We start from the raw sequence: 17,514 nt of genomic DNA, 5'->3' as shown, positions 1-17,514 counted from the left end.
TTTTTCTTCAAAATTTGATACATTTCTTGAAATAACTGTCATTCTTCTCATGAGAACAAGGGCCTGAAAATCAAACTAATCATCATAACTATAAATAAATAGAGTCAAGCCACCTCTTTCTTTTGGCCCTTTCTTACTAGCTCGATGCTTCTACCTTTTAATCTTTAATAGTATAAATAACAACAATTAAAGTACAAAAAAATAACTAATAACACACTTTTGTATTTCTTCATTTCCATTGTCTATTTTCTTTTGCATCCCAGTAATTGTTCTCATTATACTATAATAGATACAAGCATACATAGTAGAGGTATTATACTGAAAATTTAACTGAGGATTTATACCTAAGTATTCCAATGTCAATTTCACTCACTGGTGTTGCCTTACCACTTGGACTGGTAGCAAATTTTACTATGACCTACGCATGCTCTAAAATTTATCAGCAAAACATTCATACCTCATCTGTATCTGCTGACATGTGACCTCTTTTGATCTTCTGTCCCTCGAGAAGTTGCAACTCTAAAGCATGCAAGCACCTATCACTTACTCCTGCACTGGTTACGTTTCTAAGGAGGTCTTTAAACTGAGCATGTGTCATGAGGCAATCAGTAGAAATATGAATAACATTATGATGATGAGTAGAGACTACAATTTCGCATAACTCCTACAAAAATACATGTGACTTCCGACATCTGATTGGTCACTTCAAGCCACACCCATTACCTTTACGGCCGGCACTAATACATAGACTACATCTTGAGATGACTGATCGGGAGATTTTTGCCACGCCATTTTCCATGCCCATGTCACTGGTGTTGACATTAATCTCAAACTCCATTCGGTCCATCCCATCTCATCAAAACGATAACTATCCAATTTCCTTATCTCTCCTGCTCTTTCCAGTACGTCTAGAAGTCTTGGTAGACATTTTGGCTCAAACTGATGCCATGCTAGTCTTTGCGAGAGCTCTCTCTTGGTGAATGTCCACTTGTGAAGCTCTTGACTGCTGGAACGAATGAGAGCTCGCCAGAACTTCACTCTATCATCTGAGAGGGTAGGCTCATGACTTGGAGAGAAATCAGAGACGAGAAAATGCATCCTCGCCTCGTCTTTCCATTCTTCAGGGACATTAAACTCACACGCCATTTAAAATATAATAACTATTAATTAACCAATAACCAGCCCCACCTAGATTTTCACCACCACGCCCTGGACTAGATCTAGAGCGAGCATAGCAAGCTAAGCTAGCAATGGGAATCAAAGGATTAACAAACTACGTTGAAGTTACCTTTCAGAAGTGGAAAAGAGTAGAAATACGCAACTGTCCTATAGTACTGGATGGCAGCAGTATCCCCTATCACATGCATGGGGATTTTGACTGGAAGTTTGGTGGGAACTACCCTGCTTTTAGAGATGCAATCGAAGCCTTCTTTGATACATTAATTGGACGGGGTATCAGTCCAATCCACGTAGTTTTTGATGGAGCCAAACCTGCAGAAAAGCAGAATGCTTTACGCACTAGGAGACAAGGTTTTCAGCATACAATACGAAAGTCTCTTGAAAAAGGTGAGGTAATTAGTGAGCCTGACGAGAGAAACATACGCCCACCATTAACAACCGAAACTTTGAGGAAAGTTATGGAAAAATACAAAAGTAAAGTGGAAATAATACTGTATGCAGCTGATGAAGATGTAGCTAAAGTTGCAGTTTCCCTCGCTAGAAAACACACGTGCTATCTGGTAGGGCAGAGCTCTGATTTCTATATTTATGGCCTTCCAAAAGGATATATTCCATTCAGCAAACTTGAATGGAGAGGACCGGGTTTTGCTGTTTGGGGGAAAATTTTCAGACGAGACGTATTTATGAAGGCGCTAGGCCTTGAGCATGATCTTATCTATGCTATTCCAGCAATTGCTGGTAATGACACACTACCTAACCTCCTTGAAACATGCCCATTATTCTTAGCTGCCATCAAAGAGCATAGAGATAGCCAAAAGGGTATTCGTCTTGTTATGGATTTTCTGCACCACAAAGGCAGCACCATGGAGAAGCTTATTCGTTTTCTTGAAAATGTCATTGAAGACGATGAAGATGAAGCAATGGAAGGCAAAGTTGATACAGAGCCTGTTGTTGAAACATTTATAAATAATTTGGAGAAAGCGAATGTGATGTACAAAGATACTACGCCATTTGATGAGCATAAGTTCAGCGAATCAATTGCTCATCAGTCAATACACAAGGAAAAAGTCCCCGCATGGATTGTAGATAATTACAAAAATTTTTTGTTTTCAAGCAGTTTATTGGAGGTTTTTGTATATGGGAGAAATTTTTTACGGGTGGTTCCAGATGATTGCTCACAATGTACAAGCACACTTTTCAGTAACAGCATACGAAGGGAAATTTATAGTATTTTGGTTGGAAAAGAAAGAAAAGTCGAGATAATTGAAGTTATCAGACAAGTGCATAGTTTATTAGAAACAGCAATAAAAGTACCAGCTAATCCTTCTCATGCAGTGAAAATTGAAGACATGGTTTCAGAAGAAACAGAGATGAGACGAAATAGAATTTATGCAGCTCTTCAATGCGATGGTAAAACCTTAGATACCATTAACGAAAAATGGTACCTACCAATTAGTTCTATTATCTTCTGGGCCAAGAAAGCTAAATTACCACCTGATGACATTAGGCTCAAGGCACTCATCCTGTGTTTTGCAAAATGTTTTCACAAATCTCTTCCTGCTGCTCAGCACACTCCCGCCTTTAATTTGCGTACTCTTCATCTTTATGCTCAGTGGCAGTGTGTCTATCATGATGCTATACTGCTTAACCAAGTATTGGCTCTACCACTGCCCTATCTGTCACCTGCTGACTTGTTTGATGGCAAACTTGTCACATATTACTCTCAGAAAAATGCTAGGGAGTTTGACATGCTCACTGCAGAGTTGGATGATGAAAATCAACACCTGTATAAAAATATTTTTGAAATCGTTAACAAAAACATGCCGCTTCCACCTCAACCTATTGCTTCTTAGAGCAAGCTGAGTATCTAGATAACTGTAGATTTACTGCTAATTATAGATAGAGATGAATTATGAATAATACATTTTTAATAACTATAGATCTAATTGATTAGCCCCTCCTAGCAACATATACTGTGCGTGTTGCGTCATAATCCGAGCATAGATCTACGCTATGATCCGAGGGCTAAGCAGTTACATTGATTCTCTTTCATCCGGGACCCATTGGAGAGATGCAAAATTGTCTAAATGTCCTATAGTGCTGGATGGTAAATGCCTATCACATAATTTACCCGGTGATTTTGATTGGAAGTTTGGTGGTCAGTACCTTGCAATAAGGGACTCTTTGGAAAATCTCATCAAGGCATTACTGGCCCAAAATGTGAGCCCCATACACGTGGTCTTTGATGGTGTGTACCAAACAGATAAAATGGACATGCTCAAGGGCAGAAGGCAAGAAATTCACAACACCATACGGAAGAAACTGCTTGGTCAAGATCTAGATGAACACCAGGAAATGAATCCGCGTCCACCACTGGTAGCAAACACATTTCATAAAGTACTTAAAAATTACCAAAGTGAAGGAGTTAGGGTGTATCCTGCAGATGGAGACTGTTATCCCCTTGCAGTCTCTCTTGCTAATACATATGACTGCTATCTAGTTGGTGAGAGTTCTGATTATTTCATCACACCACTTCAGAAGGGATACATACCTTTATCTAAACTTGCATGGAGTCAGCCAGGTTCTCCTGTCATGGGGAGAGTATTCAAGAGAGATAGTTTTATTGCCAGTCTAAATTTTGAGCCTGATCTCATCTATGCCATTCCTGCTTTAGTTGGAAACGCTACCCTACCTAATCTGGTAGATGAAACAGAGCTCATAAGCTTGGTTAGGGATAATCCACGTTATCGTGGAAAACTTTCAGAAGTGACGATCAAATTTCTTCAAGAAAAGTGTGATTGTGAGCTAATTGGCTTAAAGGGTCAAATTTTATCCCTTGCCAATGGCCTAGAAGTGCTCCAAAAGTTTGAGCAGAGTTTTGAAAAAGCAAAGAAAAAGTACGATGTAAATAATCCCACTTTTAATTACGAAGAATTTAAGATGTCTATTGCCTATCGATCTGATAATTGGAAATCCATACCACAATGGATTGTTCAGCAGTATAAAGAGTTTATGTTTTCACCTTCGTTGCTAGCTGTTTTCATCAGTGGAGTAAATTTACTTCACGTTATTCCAGACGATTGTACAAAACCAGCTAGCATGATCATCAGTAGACCAATAAGGCTAGTTATTTATGCACTTTTGCGTAAGGGAAGGTATGTCACAGAAATTATCAGGCAAGAATCAAAGCTAATAGAAGATCAAATACATCTATCAGGTCACAGTGATCCAATGGAGATAGAAGAAATGAAATTGGAGCCAAAGGAGAAACGATGTAACAGAATGTACGAAATATTGATGTGCAGTTCTCATGCTTTGTCTTTGCTTGAAGAAGAATGGCACTTACCAGTTGCTTCTGTCATCTTTTGGGCAAAATCGGTTGCTATACCAAGAGGCGACATTTATTTAAAGGCACTTGTCCTATCTTTCACTAAATGCTTTTATAAATCTGCTGCCCCATGCACTCCAGCCTTTAGTCTAGAAGCTCTTCATCTTTATGCTCAGTGGCAGTGTGTCTATCATGATGCTATACTGCTTAACCAAGTATTGGCTCTACCACTGCCCTATCTGTCACCTGCTGACTTGTTTGATGGTAAACTTGTCACATATTATTCACAAAAGAGCAACGACGAGTTTGACATGATTCTTGCTAACACCAGCAGGCAAGTTTTGCAACTCTACACAAAGATTCTTAAAACTGTCTATGACAATATTTGATTGCTTTATGCTCTGTTAAGAACTTAAAGACATATATTTTTCTTATAGATCTATACCAGTTAATGTTATTGTATTATAATAGTTTAACTGTATATTTTTTGCTTATATTTTTAATAATTCTTTAGTAGAGCTCAGAAAATATCAATTTTATTTAATTTGATCTAGATCTAGAGCCCCTCCCATTATTAGTCATTGATGTCATGGGGATTACAAGTCTAACCAAGTACATGGATTCTCTTCCCCTGCACTGGAAGAGTACAATTGTCTCTCGATGCCCAATAGTACTTGATGGCCTTAGTTTCCCTTATCAATTACTTGGTGATTTTGATTGGAAGTTTGGTGGTCAGTATCCTGGAATGCGAGACTCTTTGGAAAATCTCATTAACACGTTACTGGCCCAACATGTAAGCCCCATACACGTGGTCTTTCATGGCATCAGACAAACAGATAAAATGGATCTGCTCCTGCTTAGGAGACAAGTTGTCCAAGACACAATATGGAAAGTTCAGCTTGAAGAAGAAGTTGAACCATATCATGCAAGTGGTGTACATTCACTATTGATGTTGCACACATTTCTTAAATTACTTCACAATTACCAAAGCGACGAAGTTAGGGTGTATCCTGCAGATGGAGACCATACTCACCTTGCAGTTTCTCTAGCAAATGCATATGACTGCTATCTAGTTGGGGAAAATTCTGATTATTTCATCACACCACTTCAGAAGGGATACATACCTTTATCTAAACTTGCATGGAATCAGCCAGGTTCTCCTGTCATAGGAAGAGTATTCAAGAGAGATAGTTTTATTGCCAGTCTAAATATTGAGCCTGATCTTATCTATGCCATTCCTGCTTTTCTTGGAAATGATACCCTACCTAATCTGGTAGAGGAAACAAAGCTCAAAAGTTTGGTTAGGGATAATCCACGCTATCGTGGAAAAGATTTACAATTGACAATCAAATTTCTTGAAAAGTGTCATAGGCTGACTGACTTAAAGCATCAGATATCATCACTTGATGATGGCGGAGAAGCACTCCAAAAGTTTGAGCAGAGCTTTGAGAAAGCGAGGCAAAAGTATGACATTAAAAGTCCTTTTAATTACGAGGAATTCAAGAAGTCTATTGCTTTTCGATCTGATAATTGGAGATCCATACCACCTTGGATTGTTCAGCAATATAAAGATTACATGTTTTCACCTTCATTGCTAGAACTTTTTATCAAAGGAGTCAATTTTCTTCGTGTTGTTCCAGACGATTGTACAACATGGTCAAAACCAGCTAGCATGATCATCAGTAGGCCAATAAGGCTAGTTATTTATGCCCTTCTGATTGAGGGAAGTCATGTCACAGAAATTATCAGGCAAGGATCAAAGCTAATAGAAGATCAAATACATCTATCAGGTCACAGTGACCCAATGGAGATAGAAGAAATGAAATTGGAGCCAAAGGAGAAACGACGTAACAGAATATACGAAATATTGATGTGCAGTTCTCATGCTCTGTCTTTGCTTGAAGAAGAATGGCACTTACCAGTTGCTTCTGTCATCTTTTGGGCAAAATCGGCTGCTATACCAAGAGGCGACATTTATTTAAGTGCAATTGTCCTGTCCTTTGCTGAATGCTTTTATAAATCTGCTGCCCCATGCACTCCAGCCTTTAGTCTAGAAGCTCTTCATCTTTATGCTCAGTGGCAGTGTGTCTATCATGATGCTATACTGCTTAACCAAGTATTGGCTCTACCACTGCCCTATCTGTCACCTGCTGACTTGTTTGATGGTAAACTTGTCACGTATTATTCACAAAAGAGCAACGATGAGTTTGACATGATTCTTGCTAACACCAGCAGGGAAATTTTGCAACTCTACACAAAGATTCTTAAAGCTGTCTACGACAATATTTGATTGCTTTATGCTCTGTTAAGAACTTAAAGACATAGATCTATACCAGTAAATGTTATTGTATTATAATAGTTTAACTGTATATTTTTTTGCTTATATTTTTAATAATTCTTTAGTAGAGCTCAGAAAATATAAATTTTATTTAATTTGATCTAGATCTAGAGCCCCTCCCATTATTATTCATTAATATCATGGGGATTACAAGTCTAACCAAATACATGGACTCTCTTCCCCTGCACTGGAAGAGTACAAATGTCTCTCGATGTCCAATAGTACTTGATGGCCTTAGTTTCCCTTATCAATTACCTGGTCATTTTGATTGGAAGTTTGGTGGTCAGTATCCTGCAATGAGGCACTTTTTCGAAAATCTCATTAACACGTTACTGGCCCAACATGTAAGCCCCATACACGTGGTCTTTCATGGCATCAGGCAAACAGATAAAATGGATCTGCTCCTCCACAGGAGACAAGTTGTCCAAGACACAATATGGAAAGTTCAGCTAGAAGAAGAAGTTGAACCATATCATGCAAGTAGTGTACATTCACTATTGATGTTGCAGACATTTCTTAAATTACTTCACAATTACCAAAGCGATGAAGTGAGGGTGCATCCTGCAGATGGAGACCATACTCACCTTGCAGTCTCTCTAGCAAATGCATATGACTGCTATCTAGTTGGGGAAAATTCTGATTATTTCATCACACCACTTCAGAAGGGATACATACCTTTATCTAAACTTGCATGGAGTCAGCCAGGTTCTCCTGTCATAGGAAGAGTATTCAAGAGAGATAGTTTTATTGCCAGTCTAAATATTGAGCCTGATCTTATCTATGCCATTCCTGCTTTTCTTGGAAATGATACCCTACCTAATCTGGTAGAGGAAACAAAGCTCAAGAGATTGGTTAGGGAAAATTCACGCTATCGCGGAAAAGATTTACAATCAACAATCAAATTTCTTGAAAAGTGTCATAAGCTGACTGGTTTAAAGTATCAAATTTCATCACTTGACGATGGCGGAGAAGTGCTCCAAAAATTTGAGCAGAGCTTTGAGAAATCAAGGAAGAAGTACGACATAAAGTGTCCTTTTAATTACGAGGAATTCAAGATATCTATTGCCTTTGGATCTGATAATTGGAAATCCATACCACCTTGGATTGTTCAGCAATATAAAGATTACATGTTTTCACCTTCATTGCTAGCTGTTTTCATCAGAGGAGTCAATTTTCTTCGTGTTGTTCCAGACGATTGTACAAGACCAGCTAGCATGATCATCAGTAGGCCAATAAGGCTAGTTATTTACGCCCTTCTGATTGAGGGAAGTCATGTCACAGAAATTATCAGGCAAGGATCAAAGTTAATAGAAGATCAAATACATCTATCAGGTCACAGTGACCCAATGGAGATATCAGAAATGAAATTGGAGCCAAAGGAGAAACGACATAACAGAATATATAAAACATTGATGTGCAGTTCTCATGCTCTGTCTTTGCTTCAAGAAGAATGGCACTTACCAGTTGCTTCTGTCATCTTTTGGGCAAAATTGGCTGCTATACCAAGAGGCGACATTTATTTAAAGGCACTTGTCTTATCTTTTGCTAAATGCTTTCATAAATCTGCTGCTCCATGCACTCCAGCCTTTAGTCTAGAAGCTCTTCATCTTTATGCTCAGTGGCAGTGTGTCTATCATGATGCTATACTGCTTAACCAAGTGTTAGCTCTACCACTGCCCTATCTGTCACCTGCTAACTTGTTTGATGGTAAATTTGTCACTTATTATTCACAAATGAGTCATGACAAGTTTCGTATAATTCTTGATAATACCAGTGGAGAAATTTTGCATCTCTACACAAAGATTCTTAAAACTGTTAACGAAAGCATTTGATTGCTTATGCTCTGTTTAACAAAGATATTATACCAGTACATGTATTAGTACTTCCTCAAACATTTAACCTTGATATTTTGTAATACTTATTATACTCTCAGTTACATAAAAAATAAAGTGTATTAAAATGTTTTTAGTTACGTAGATCCAGCAGCTCTACAGTGAAAAATCAAAATTAACATAAAAATGAAATGAAATGTGTGCACCTCAGTAGTGTCTCCAGTGGTGAAAGTGGAGTACTAGGATTTGATAATGCAAGGTTCTAAATTAAAATAATTCATCATGAAAAATTGCTAGGAGAATGGTTATAGAGGCAGGGGTTTTCCCACAAAGAATGCTAAGTGAGCTAAACAGCATGAGCTTCATGAGCTGACAAGCACTACAATATAGTACATGGCATTTGAAGCAACTTTTAAAAATTTATAAAAAATTCAAACTTGATCGGAATCAGCTTAAATTTAAAACATAACATACGTGTAAGGACATGTATATGTTTCATAAAAAGTTATAAAATGGAGAATTCTCTTCTTTTCATTTTTGGAAAAATTGGCCAAAGTCCCTTCTTGTACAGGGTGTTTAGCCTGGTTTTTGAGCAGAAATTTTCAAAGTTGCTTCAAATACACGTACAGTAGCAATAGTATCTGAAGCTACAGTATGGCATACCTTCTTTTGTCTTGTTGCATCTGCACTTTCTTGCCTTAATCTTTCTCTTTCTACAATGAAATTGTCAATAAAGTTAATTATACAAAAATACATGTAGATATACCTTTTCTTTTCAATTCTAATTTTTCCTGCAAGTCATTAAGTTCTTTATCTTTAGTAGCAATACTTAAGTTCTTTTTATTGCTATCCTTCCCTTTGATATTTCTACATACATGTACATGTACATCCATAAATGACAGTAAAAGTATACACATACTAGACACAGACAATACAGCTATATATGCACATACATTGTGTATGCATACATTTACACATTAATGCTTTATAATTACTTTATTTTATCTGTGACTGCCTGTGCCTCTTTGTGTCTGTTTATTGTAGTCATTGCCTCCTGAAGTAGCTTTTCCTTAGCCTGCAAACGAATGAAGAAATTCTCAGCCTCAAAACTTAGTATCGTATAATAGTCATAACTGTACCTCTTTTGTTGCTGCAATTCCTTTCTTCTTTTTCTCCTGCTCTTCGCTTTTTGCAATCTTTAATAAAGCCAGTCTCTCCCTCAACTATAACAATATAGCAACGTAATGCTGAGGATCTTATGTTAAATTTGTTGGTACCTCAACCACTGACATTTCAGACAACAGTCCCTGTCCTCCTGTTTCAGTCAAGTCGACAAATTTGGTACGTGATACTGGGATGCTTTCCATTGCTTTAATCTGTTGGATCAGTTCAACTTTTCTCCTCATTTCTGCTTCTTCCTACACACACATGTACATGTACATACATTATACTATTAAATAAAATAATAAATTTAACCAACTTCTTCTAGTGCTTTCTTCAAAAGTTCTTGGTTTTCTTTCTCCATCTTTTGAACTACACACAATGTATGAATCCCTTCATTCTCATGTTGTACAGTCAGGCTTACCAAGTCTTTGCTTCATTTGTTGGAGCTTAATTTTTGCTTCCTTTACATTCTGGTGTCCTAGCATTGTTGCCTCTACAAGACGTCTCATTTCCTTTCTCTCATCATCCCTTCTTTTGAAATATTCTCTCATAAACTGCTCAGACTATACAGAGATACACATATACAAGTACTGCAGTCATTACTGGGTAAATACCTCTTCCTTCATGAGTGCAACTTTGTCTTTGGTCTCCTGTATAAAGGTCTGCTTGGCGATGATAGCCTCTTCATAGCTTAACTGTCCTTCCTAATAGAGAATATTATAAAGATTAATACATGAATTTCTGTATATGATATGATGGTATACAGTATATTAGCACTATTATGTTTTCCTTACTAAATGTCGTTTCTTTTGCTCTGCTAGTCTTCGAGCTGCTGTCTCTTCTTTGACTTCCCCTTGCCATTTAAAATAATCAGCTGTATCTCTTTCACCAGCTTCTAGCCCAGCTAACCTACATTGTACATGTACAGTATAAGCAATTAAGCATTAAATAAAATTTATTTTGATGAATCATCACTTTAATTTTAGTATTATGAACCAATAAATTTTAAAACATTTTTAGCTCACCTTCTCTCCTCCTCCTCTTCCAATTTCTGTATCCTTGCTCCTTCCCTCAAAATGGCCGTCGTGTTTAGCTTCAGTGAAGGTGCTTCTTTCTATGAACAGGGATTAGAGTGATAGCGTTTCATGTCTACATGCTTTATGCATTATTAATTACTGTTGTTACAGGGACAGGGACTGGTCGAATTGGTTCATATTCTACTCTAAAAATAAATAAATAAATAAATAAATAAATAAAATTACGACTTATTTACTTTGCTTCTCTCTCTTGTATTATCTGCTGAATAACTTTCTAAAAGACAAAAGTACTTGTACATTTTACATGGATCTAATCTCACTTTTGTTTTCTCTGATTTTTCAGTATATGCACAAGAAAATTGAGAAGAATTAGCGTCTTCAAGTTTCTCCTGAGAGAAAAAGAGGTACTTGTATCATAAAAGAGATTAAATTATATAATTGTATATTACTTTTGCTCTGTATTTCTGTGTGTCTCTCATTAGTGCTATCTTTTCTGATTCAAGAGGTGGGACGTACATACTCTTAGGAACCTGGAATTGACACATTTTGACAAACTGTTTTATCACAATTATTAATATAAACTTACTGGCTTATGAGGAGGAATTGTAGGTATCTTTTAATTTAAAAAAGAAAGAAAGGAGGGAGAGTAAAGAGTAAAAAGAGAGACAATTAAATAATGAAAAAAGAAAGAGAGAGAGATATGCATGTATAATTGTAAAAGGACATTTGTTTGTGCACGTATACAAATGCTGTGCTTGTTCTTGTATGTGAAGGAGCATGTGAAGCTAAGGTGCTGACTCTATTCAACAAGCATATTACAATATTGTCGAATTCATGTTAACATCCTCCTCACTATACATAGGCACATCACCAATTGCAACTGCCATAAGGTGAGGGATGTTACCTTATCAATAACAATGAGATTGTGTATAGAAATTAGAATATCATTCACATAATAGGAGAGTGGTCATTTCTACACAACATTTATCAGAAATAATTTTAAAAACAAATAATTCTCTGCTGCCCAATTTTGACAAAATACCACTGTCTTTGGCCCGATTTTTGAGCAGCTTTAAAAATTTGTAAAAAATCCAAAATTGATCAGAATTAGCTCAAACTTCTACACAACATAAATGTGCTAACAACACACATGTACATCCATAATATCCATATACATTGTACATGTACATTCCTATTATTATCCTTATATCATTAATTATAGTCATACAGACACTATGCAATATATTGAGCTCATTAGACTTCCTGTAGTAAGTGTAATGGAGTGTGCTGTGTATCACAAAATCAGCAACAACAGGTCGTCTGTGGTTTTCACGGCTAATTTATTTCACAAATATTAATAAAGGGTTTGTACATACACCTACACAAGTCTACTATTACACTATACAATGCAGTATCTCCATTGAATAAGTACATGTACTTGTATGTGCATCAGTGTATCATAATGTCCATATATAATACATGTACATGTGTAACTTACCTTTTCTGGCGTGGGAACAAGACGAGGTTTGGGATTAGTTAAATTGAATGGTTTAATTGCTAAAGGAAGTGGAGGGGGAGAAAGGGAGAGGGAGGGAGAGGGGGAGAGAGAGTGGGAGGGTGAGGGAGAGAGAGGGAGGGTGAGGGAGAGAGAGGGAGGGTGAGGGAAAGAAGGAGGGTGAGGGAAAGGGAGGGTGAGGGAGAGAGAGAGAGAGGATAAAGTAGAGGTAGGAAAGAGAGAGAGAGGAGATGAATGTCAAAAGAGACAATAAGGAAAAGTAAAGGAAACCAGAGAAAGAGGGAGAGGCAAAGGAAATCCCATCATTGAATACACTAACTTAGAGTACTGAGAACTCATGAATAATGCAGTACAGATAATGAATAAATTTAGAATTGGACTATGATGTAATGCACACGTATATTTGTATGCATACATGACATGCATGTGCGATTACTTGTTGGTGGGATGGTGGAATGATGTGTTGTTAGTTTAAGATTCACTTGTGACTCTAGCTGTTGAATATATCTCTCCAATTGATCTTCATGACTAATAAGAGAATGAGAGAGAGAGAGAGAGAGAGGGATAACACTATCAAGATGTACATGTACAAATTAATGACAACTAGTGCTTGTGTGAGCAATCAAATGTAACTTAATCTTTATAAGAAAGAGCGAAGGCACACACACACACACACACATGTTATGTATAAACATTTACAAACACTCACACATCCAATGAATAACAGTATTTAGTATACAATCAAATAATAAAAATGTTGGACAAACAACAGATTTATGGACATACACATACAGTACAGTAGATCAAGTATAAGATTGAGCACTAATGACAAGTACATGCATACTCTCATGTAATGAAGTGACAAATACCAACATTTATATGTACATTGTACATACATATACATAGAGAGTTAAAACAGACACAATAATACACTGTTTACATGGGCTCCAATTGATGTGAAAAGCAGAAATAATATTATCATATATTAACAAACCACACAAGAAGACTCTTGTCTCCTTTCCTTTCTTCAAAGCATCAAGACACACATAAGTGCATGCTACATCAGTAACTACAAATAAGGATATAATTGGAGTGCTACTTAAAGTACTGTATACTTAAGCTATCACTATGGGATTTTACTAATAACAAAGGCAGCACAGAGCAACTATCTGACACAGCAAGTTATGATCAGTTGGCTGTTACTACTACTGCCATAGTGTAAGACCCCCTCCCTCACTATTGATATACAGTACACCTGCCCACATCACTATGATGATCACTGATAGAATATATAGAAACAGAGTAACTAAAAACAATCACATTAAAGGATTTTTAACATCTCTTTAATGCAGTGTGCTACAATCAATGTACATATGTCTGTATGCTTGCACTTTTTGTCAGACTCACTTTGACAATTGGAGTAGGATATGATCATGAATAAACGCTTCATCATACACCTTACATAACTGTATGAGAAAGAGAGAGAGAAAGAGTAAAATTATAGAGTTTTTAATGGCTCCTACTTCATCCTTGATCCAGCCATGTAAATTATCATGGCTCAGGATAAATTTCAAGAACTGCAAATGTTTGCAAAATCATGTCACTTGCTAAAACATAAATGTGTTACTTTATAAATTTTGATCGTGCTCTGACTTTCCAGGAGTCTCTTTAACTGTGGGATGCCAACCTCTTCTAGTCTCAGTAATATCAAATAGCTTATTACTGAGAGGGAGAGAAAGAAAGAGGGAGAGAGAGAGAGGGGGGGGAGAGAGAAGAGTGTATTAGTAGCTAATTGAATGATAGTGAGAGAGTGAGTAAAATGATCAATGGCCCATTCAACAATCATAATTCCTAGTGACAAACTGATTTAATCCTTGAACAAATGAGCCATGAATGATACCATGGGGCCAGGAGATGAGGTTAAACAAGAGTAGCCACAAAATCAATAAGAAGTGAACACACACACACATGTACATGTACATGTACATGCACATGTACTTGCTCGCATTAATTGAGTATTAGGAGCCACACAAAGAGAGTATGAGAAGCATCATTATTTATTTATTATAGTAATAATAAACAATACTTTATGTGTAAATAGTATTGAAATACTAGTAGAACAACCCATAAATTTATCATCATTTTTCATCATCATCCTTGTACATGTACATTGTACACAATACTAATCCTTTATATACAATATAAAAGACTCATGCATGAATAGTCTGAAATTCTCTATGGCTACAACCAGGAGCTACAACATGTTGTGAAGTAGGTGATGATATGTTGAGTACATTATTTAGATTCTAAAGTGCTCCCAGTCTATGAATAAAGTGTCAACAACAAAACAATCCATTGACTCATTGATGGTCTCATGATTGGGTGAGCTTTATGTAAATAATGCAACAATGGATCCTTTTACGTCAATTGTCAAGACACAATAAAGTGGGAGAAACTGTGACTTCATTTATTAAAGAAAACAGAATAACCAGTACATTGCATACAGTATGTTACCCTTCTAGTTTATCAGTAGTCATCATGCATAATGAAAACTCATGACACATGACACATGACTATGACTGTATAGTGTATCATTGTGTATGACTGTTAGTATAATGCTTATGATAACTATACAGGTGGTGTACCTATTATATGTGGCCTTATTTCATTACAAAATGAAGCATATTCTTGGTATTTGGATTATGATATTTTAAGTTAAGTACATGTATATAATCATTATTATCATAGTGCAGGGTTGTTTTGAAATTAGTAAACACAATTAATGTATTTTTTATACATGCCAAAAATACTAACAACAATACTACAGATATACAATACATTAATATTATTATTATTATTTTTATTATCATTATAAAAACAGTAAGAAGGGAGAAAGGAATAGGAACAAGGGAGGTAAATATGAAGAAAGAAAGGAGGGAGATTATTGCTATCTCACCATGATAAAGACTAGAGTCAGAATGAAGACACAATCCAACATTACTGGCATAATACCTGTCTACTAGTACCTAAAGTGGGGGAGAGAGAGGAGAGAGGTAGGGGGAGAGAGGGGGAGAGAGAGGGAGAGAGAGGTAGGCATGCATTAAATAATTATTATGTCTATATTCCATGCGGGGTGTTCAGCATGATTAACCTGTTCCTCTCAAATGCAACATCCCACATTTCTCACTTTATCCTTACAGTTCTCCCCCTCTCTCAATTTAAAAATAAAACTGTACAAAAGATATGCAAGTTATAAAGCACATTGTAGTTAAATAAGTACAAGATGCCGCTATCTTTTAATCCTAACATGAAGTGTCAATAACAAGTGGCTATGCATGTGTGATGAGACGGTGTATAATGTACTGTTGTACACTGCTTTAACAGGACAATTAGTAACAACACAAAATTCCATTAGTTTCATTGTCATAAAATCCGTAACAAGCAGAAATCTATTTGTTCCATTGTCAAGAAATCCGTGACAAGCAAAAACCCATTAGTTCCATTGTTACGAAATCCGTGACAAGCAAAAACCCATTTCTTCTATTGTCACGAAATCCGTGACAAGCAAAAACCCATTCCCTCCATTGTCACGAAATCCGTGACAAGCAAAAACCCATTAGTTCCATTGTTACGAAATCCGTGACAAGCAAAAACCCATTTCTTCTATTGTCACGAAATCCGTGACAAGCAAAAACCCATTCCCTCCATTGTCACGAAATCCGTGACAAGCAAAAACCCATTAGTTCCATTGTTACGAAATCCGTGACAAGCAAAAACCCATTTCTTCTATTGTCACGAAATCCGTGACAAGCAAAAACCCATTCCCTCCATTGTCACGAAATCCGTGACAAGCAAAAACTCATTCCTTCCATTGTCACAAAATCCGTGACAAGTAAAAACCCATTGGTTCCATTGTCACGAAATCCGTGACAAGTAAAGACCCATTAGTTCCATTGTCACAAAATCCGTGACAAGCAAAAACCCATTAGTTCCATTGTCACGAAATCCGTGACAAGCAAAAAACCCATTAGTTCCATTGGTACATGTACACATAGTGTAGAAGTATCAAACAATTGTATAAATGGTACAGCTTTAATGATAAAATAATTTGTTGTTAAAATGTGAAAAATATTTTGCTATAATCTCACATTCTCACTTCCAGGACAAAAAATAAATAAAATAACAAAAGTGTGCCCCTCCCTCACTATAGCAGCAGTACCTTCAGTAAAGGACTGAAACGCATGCAGCCTCCAAAAACCTCAGACAGAAACTCCTTCTCATTATCAGACAGATCCTATGATGCAAAAATAGAGATAGACATGTAACAGAAAATTCACTCACTCACTGTATATACATGTATATGCATATACTGTAGATATGTAATGTACTTATGCTGTACATTATAAATAAGTACTTATATATAGTAAATGCTACCAACACTAAGCTATGCAATCAATGAACTGAGAGTGCTCTTTCTACAAATAATGGTTTCATGCTTTTCTCAGCTTACCCAGGCTGTCTCTAATAACAGAGAGTAATGATTTTCATAACACACTATTGTGGACTTTCCCTTCAAATTTACCTTTGATAAGCTTTTAGTGACACTGCAGAACCACACGTGCATGTATGTATAGTTAGCTACAAAACTCAAAATGTACATATAAGGTTAACAGTGCTACTAGTGTGAGTAGTGTCATTTTGAATGTGAAGAACAATTATACTATGGGGTATATATGCTTTATCAATAATTGTGCTAGTTTCAGTCACAAGTTCTTTTCAAAATTATTATAAATTCATCGTCTCATTTATCTACATTATATTACACAATATAATTGTCTGGATTAGGTCTTACAAGACTTGTCTCTAGTTGAAGGTATTCTTTAAGATGTGTCTCAATAGCAATCCTATCAGGCCTGAAGGATGAGAGAATCCTACAGCAATGATTGATTATGTCATTTCTAAGCTCTGATGATGACATGATCTAAAAAATATCCTATTACCAGCAAACAAATGACCTAAAATAACAAAAATAAGCAAAATTGTATTTACTAGTCTAAGAGCTCAAGTCCGCCATTTGTATAGTTGCTATGCAACGCCATAAAAATGGGTGTGGTTTTATG

At 36.4% G+C, this 17,514-nt stretch overlaps 6 protein-coding genes across 8 annotated transcripts in view; 4 read left to right on the top strand and 2 right to left on the bottom strand.

Annotated features, from left to right (window-relative positions):
* The window catches only part of LOC105316090 (charged multivesicular body protein 7-like), a 2,666-nt gene extending 1,520 nt beyond the window's left edge, over positions 1-1,146 (bottom strand). Inside the window, exons 1-6 of the mRNA XM_011410898.1 lie at positions 724-1,146; positions 458-583; positions 345-418; positions 218-280; positions 155-162; positions 22-63 (exon numbers count right to left, since the gene is read on the bottom strand). Coding sequence (XP_011409200.1) covers positions 22-63; positions 155-162; positions 218-280; positions 345-418; positions 458-583; positions 724-1,146 — 736 coding nt within the window. The remainder of the gene's footprint in view (positions 1-21; positions 64-154; positions 163-217; positions 281-344; positions 419-457; positions 584-723) is intronic.
* An 80-nt stretch (positions 1,147-1,226) lies between these two features.
* Positions 1,227-3,118, top strand: LOC105316086 (protein asteroid homolog 1-like). The gene has a single exon (XM_011410892.2). The coding sequence runs from the start codon at positions 1,251-1,253 to the stop codon at positions 3,030-3,032; it is 1,782 nt and encodes a 593-aa protein (XP_011409194.1). The 5' UTR covers positions 1,227-1,250; the 3' UTR covers positions 3,033-3,118.
* Positions 3,119-3,192: 74 nt separating this feature from the next.
* Positions 3,193-4,896, top strand: LOC105316076 (protein asteroid homolog 1-like). The gene has a single exon (XM_011410883.1). It carries the CDS (start codon positions 3,193-3,195, stop codon positions 4,894-4,896), a length of 1,704 nt encoding a protein of 567 aa, XP_011409185.1.
* Positions 4,897-5,096: 200 nt separating this feature from the next.
* On the top strand, positions 5,097-6,797 carry LOC105316071 (protein asteroid homolog 1-like). The gene has a single exon (XM_011410875.1). It carries the CDS (start codon positions 5,097-5,099, stop codon positions 6,795-6,797), a length of 1,701 nt encoding a protein of 566 aa, XP_011409177.1.
* Positions 6,798-6,985: 188 nt separating this feature from the next.
* On the top strand, positions 6,986-8,677 carry LOC105316066 (protein asteroid homolog 1-like). The gene has a single exon (XM_011410868.1). It carries the CDS (start codon positions 6,986-6,988, stop codon positions 8,675-8,677), a length of 1,692 nt encoding a protein of 563 aa, XP_011409170.1.
* A 62-nt stretch (positions 8,678-8,739) lies between these two features.
* Positions 8,740-17,486, bottom strand: LOC100637279 (cilia- and flagella-associated protein 99-like). 3 transcript variants are annotated; one of them, XM_011410861.2, is made up of 26 exons: positions 17,444-17,486; positions 17,247-17,387; positions 16,614-16,688; positions 15,351-15,420; positions 14,022-14,116; positions 13,918-13,971; positions 13,802-13,860; positions 12,831-12,922; positions 12,377-12,435; positions 11,465-11,491; positions 11,328-11,408; positions 11,199-11,267; positions 11,115-11,152; positions 11,018-11,063; positions 10,867-10,955; positions 10,636-10,750; positions 10,456-10,545; positions 10,263-10,404; positions 10,158-10,210; positions 9,955-10,095; positions 9,817-9,900; positions 9,673-9,752; positions 9,444-9,544; positions 9,341-9,390; positions 8,884-8,939; positions 8,740-8,833 (listed from the first exon to the last, which is right to left on the bottom strand). In XM_011410861.2, the coding sequence occupies exons 2-26, from the start codon at positions 17,370-17,372 to the stop codon at positions 8,815-8,817; spliced, it is 1,911 nt and encodes a 636-aa protein (XP_011409163.1). In that variant the 5' UTR covers positions 17,373-17,387; positions 17,444-17,486; the 3' UTR covers positions 8,740-8,814. The 3 variants fall into 3 exon arrangements, with proteins under 3 accessions (XP_011409163.1, XP_019859485.1, XP_019859478.1); XM_020003926.1 differs by lacking the exon at positions 17,444-17,486 and adding an exon at positions 16,905-16,915 and having other exon boundaries at positions 16,977-17,337; XM_020003919.1 differs by lacking the exon at positions 17,444-17,486 and adding an exon at positions 16,977-17,203 and having other exon boundaries at positions 17,247-17,263.
* Between the last annotated feature and the right edge of the window lie 28 nt (positions 17,487-17,514).

This window comes from Amphimedon queenslandica, unplaced genomic scaffold (genome assembly GCF_000090795.2).
Source record: "Amphimedon queenslandica unplaced genomic scaffold, v1.1 AMPQUscaffold_13513, whole genome shotgun sequence".
Lineage (NCBI taxonomy): Eukaryota > Metazoa > Porifera > Demospongiae > Haplosclerida > Niphatidae > Amphimedon > Amphimedon queenslandica.
This window is presented reverse-complemented; position numbering and strand designations above follow the sequence as displayed.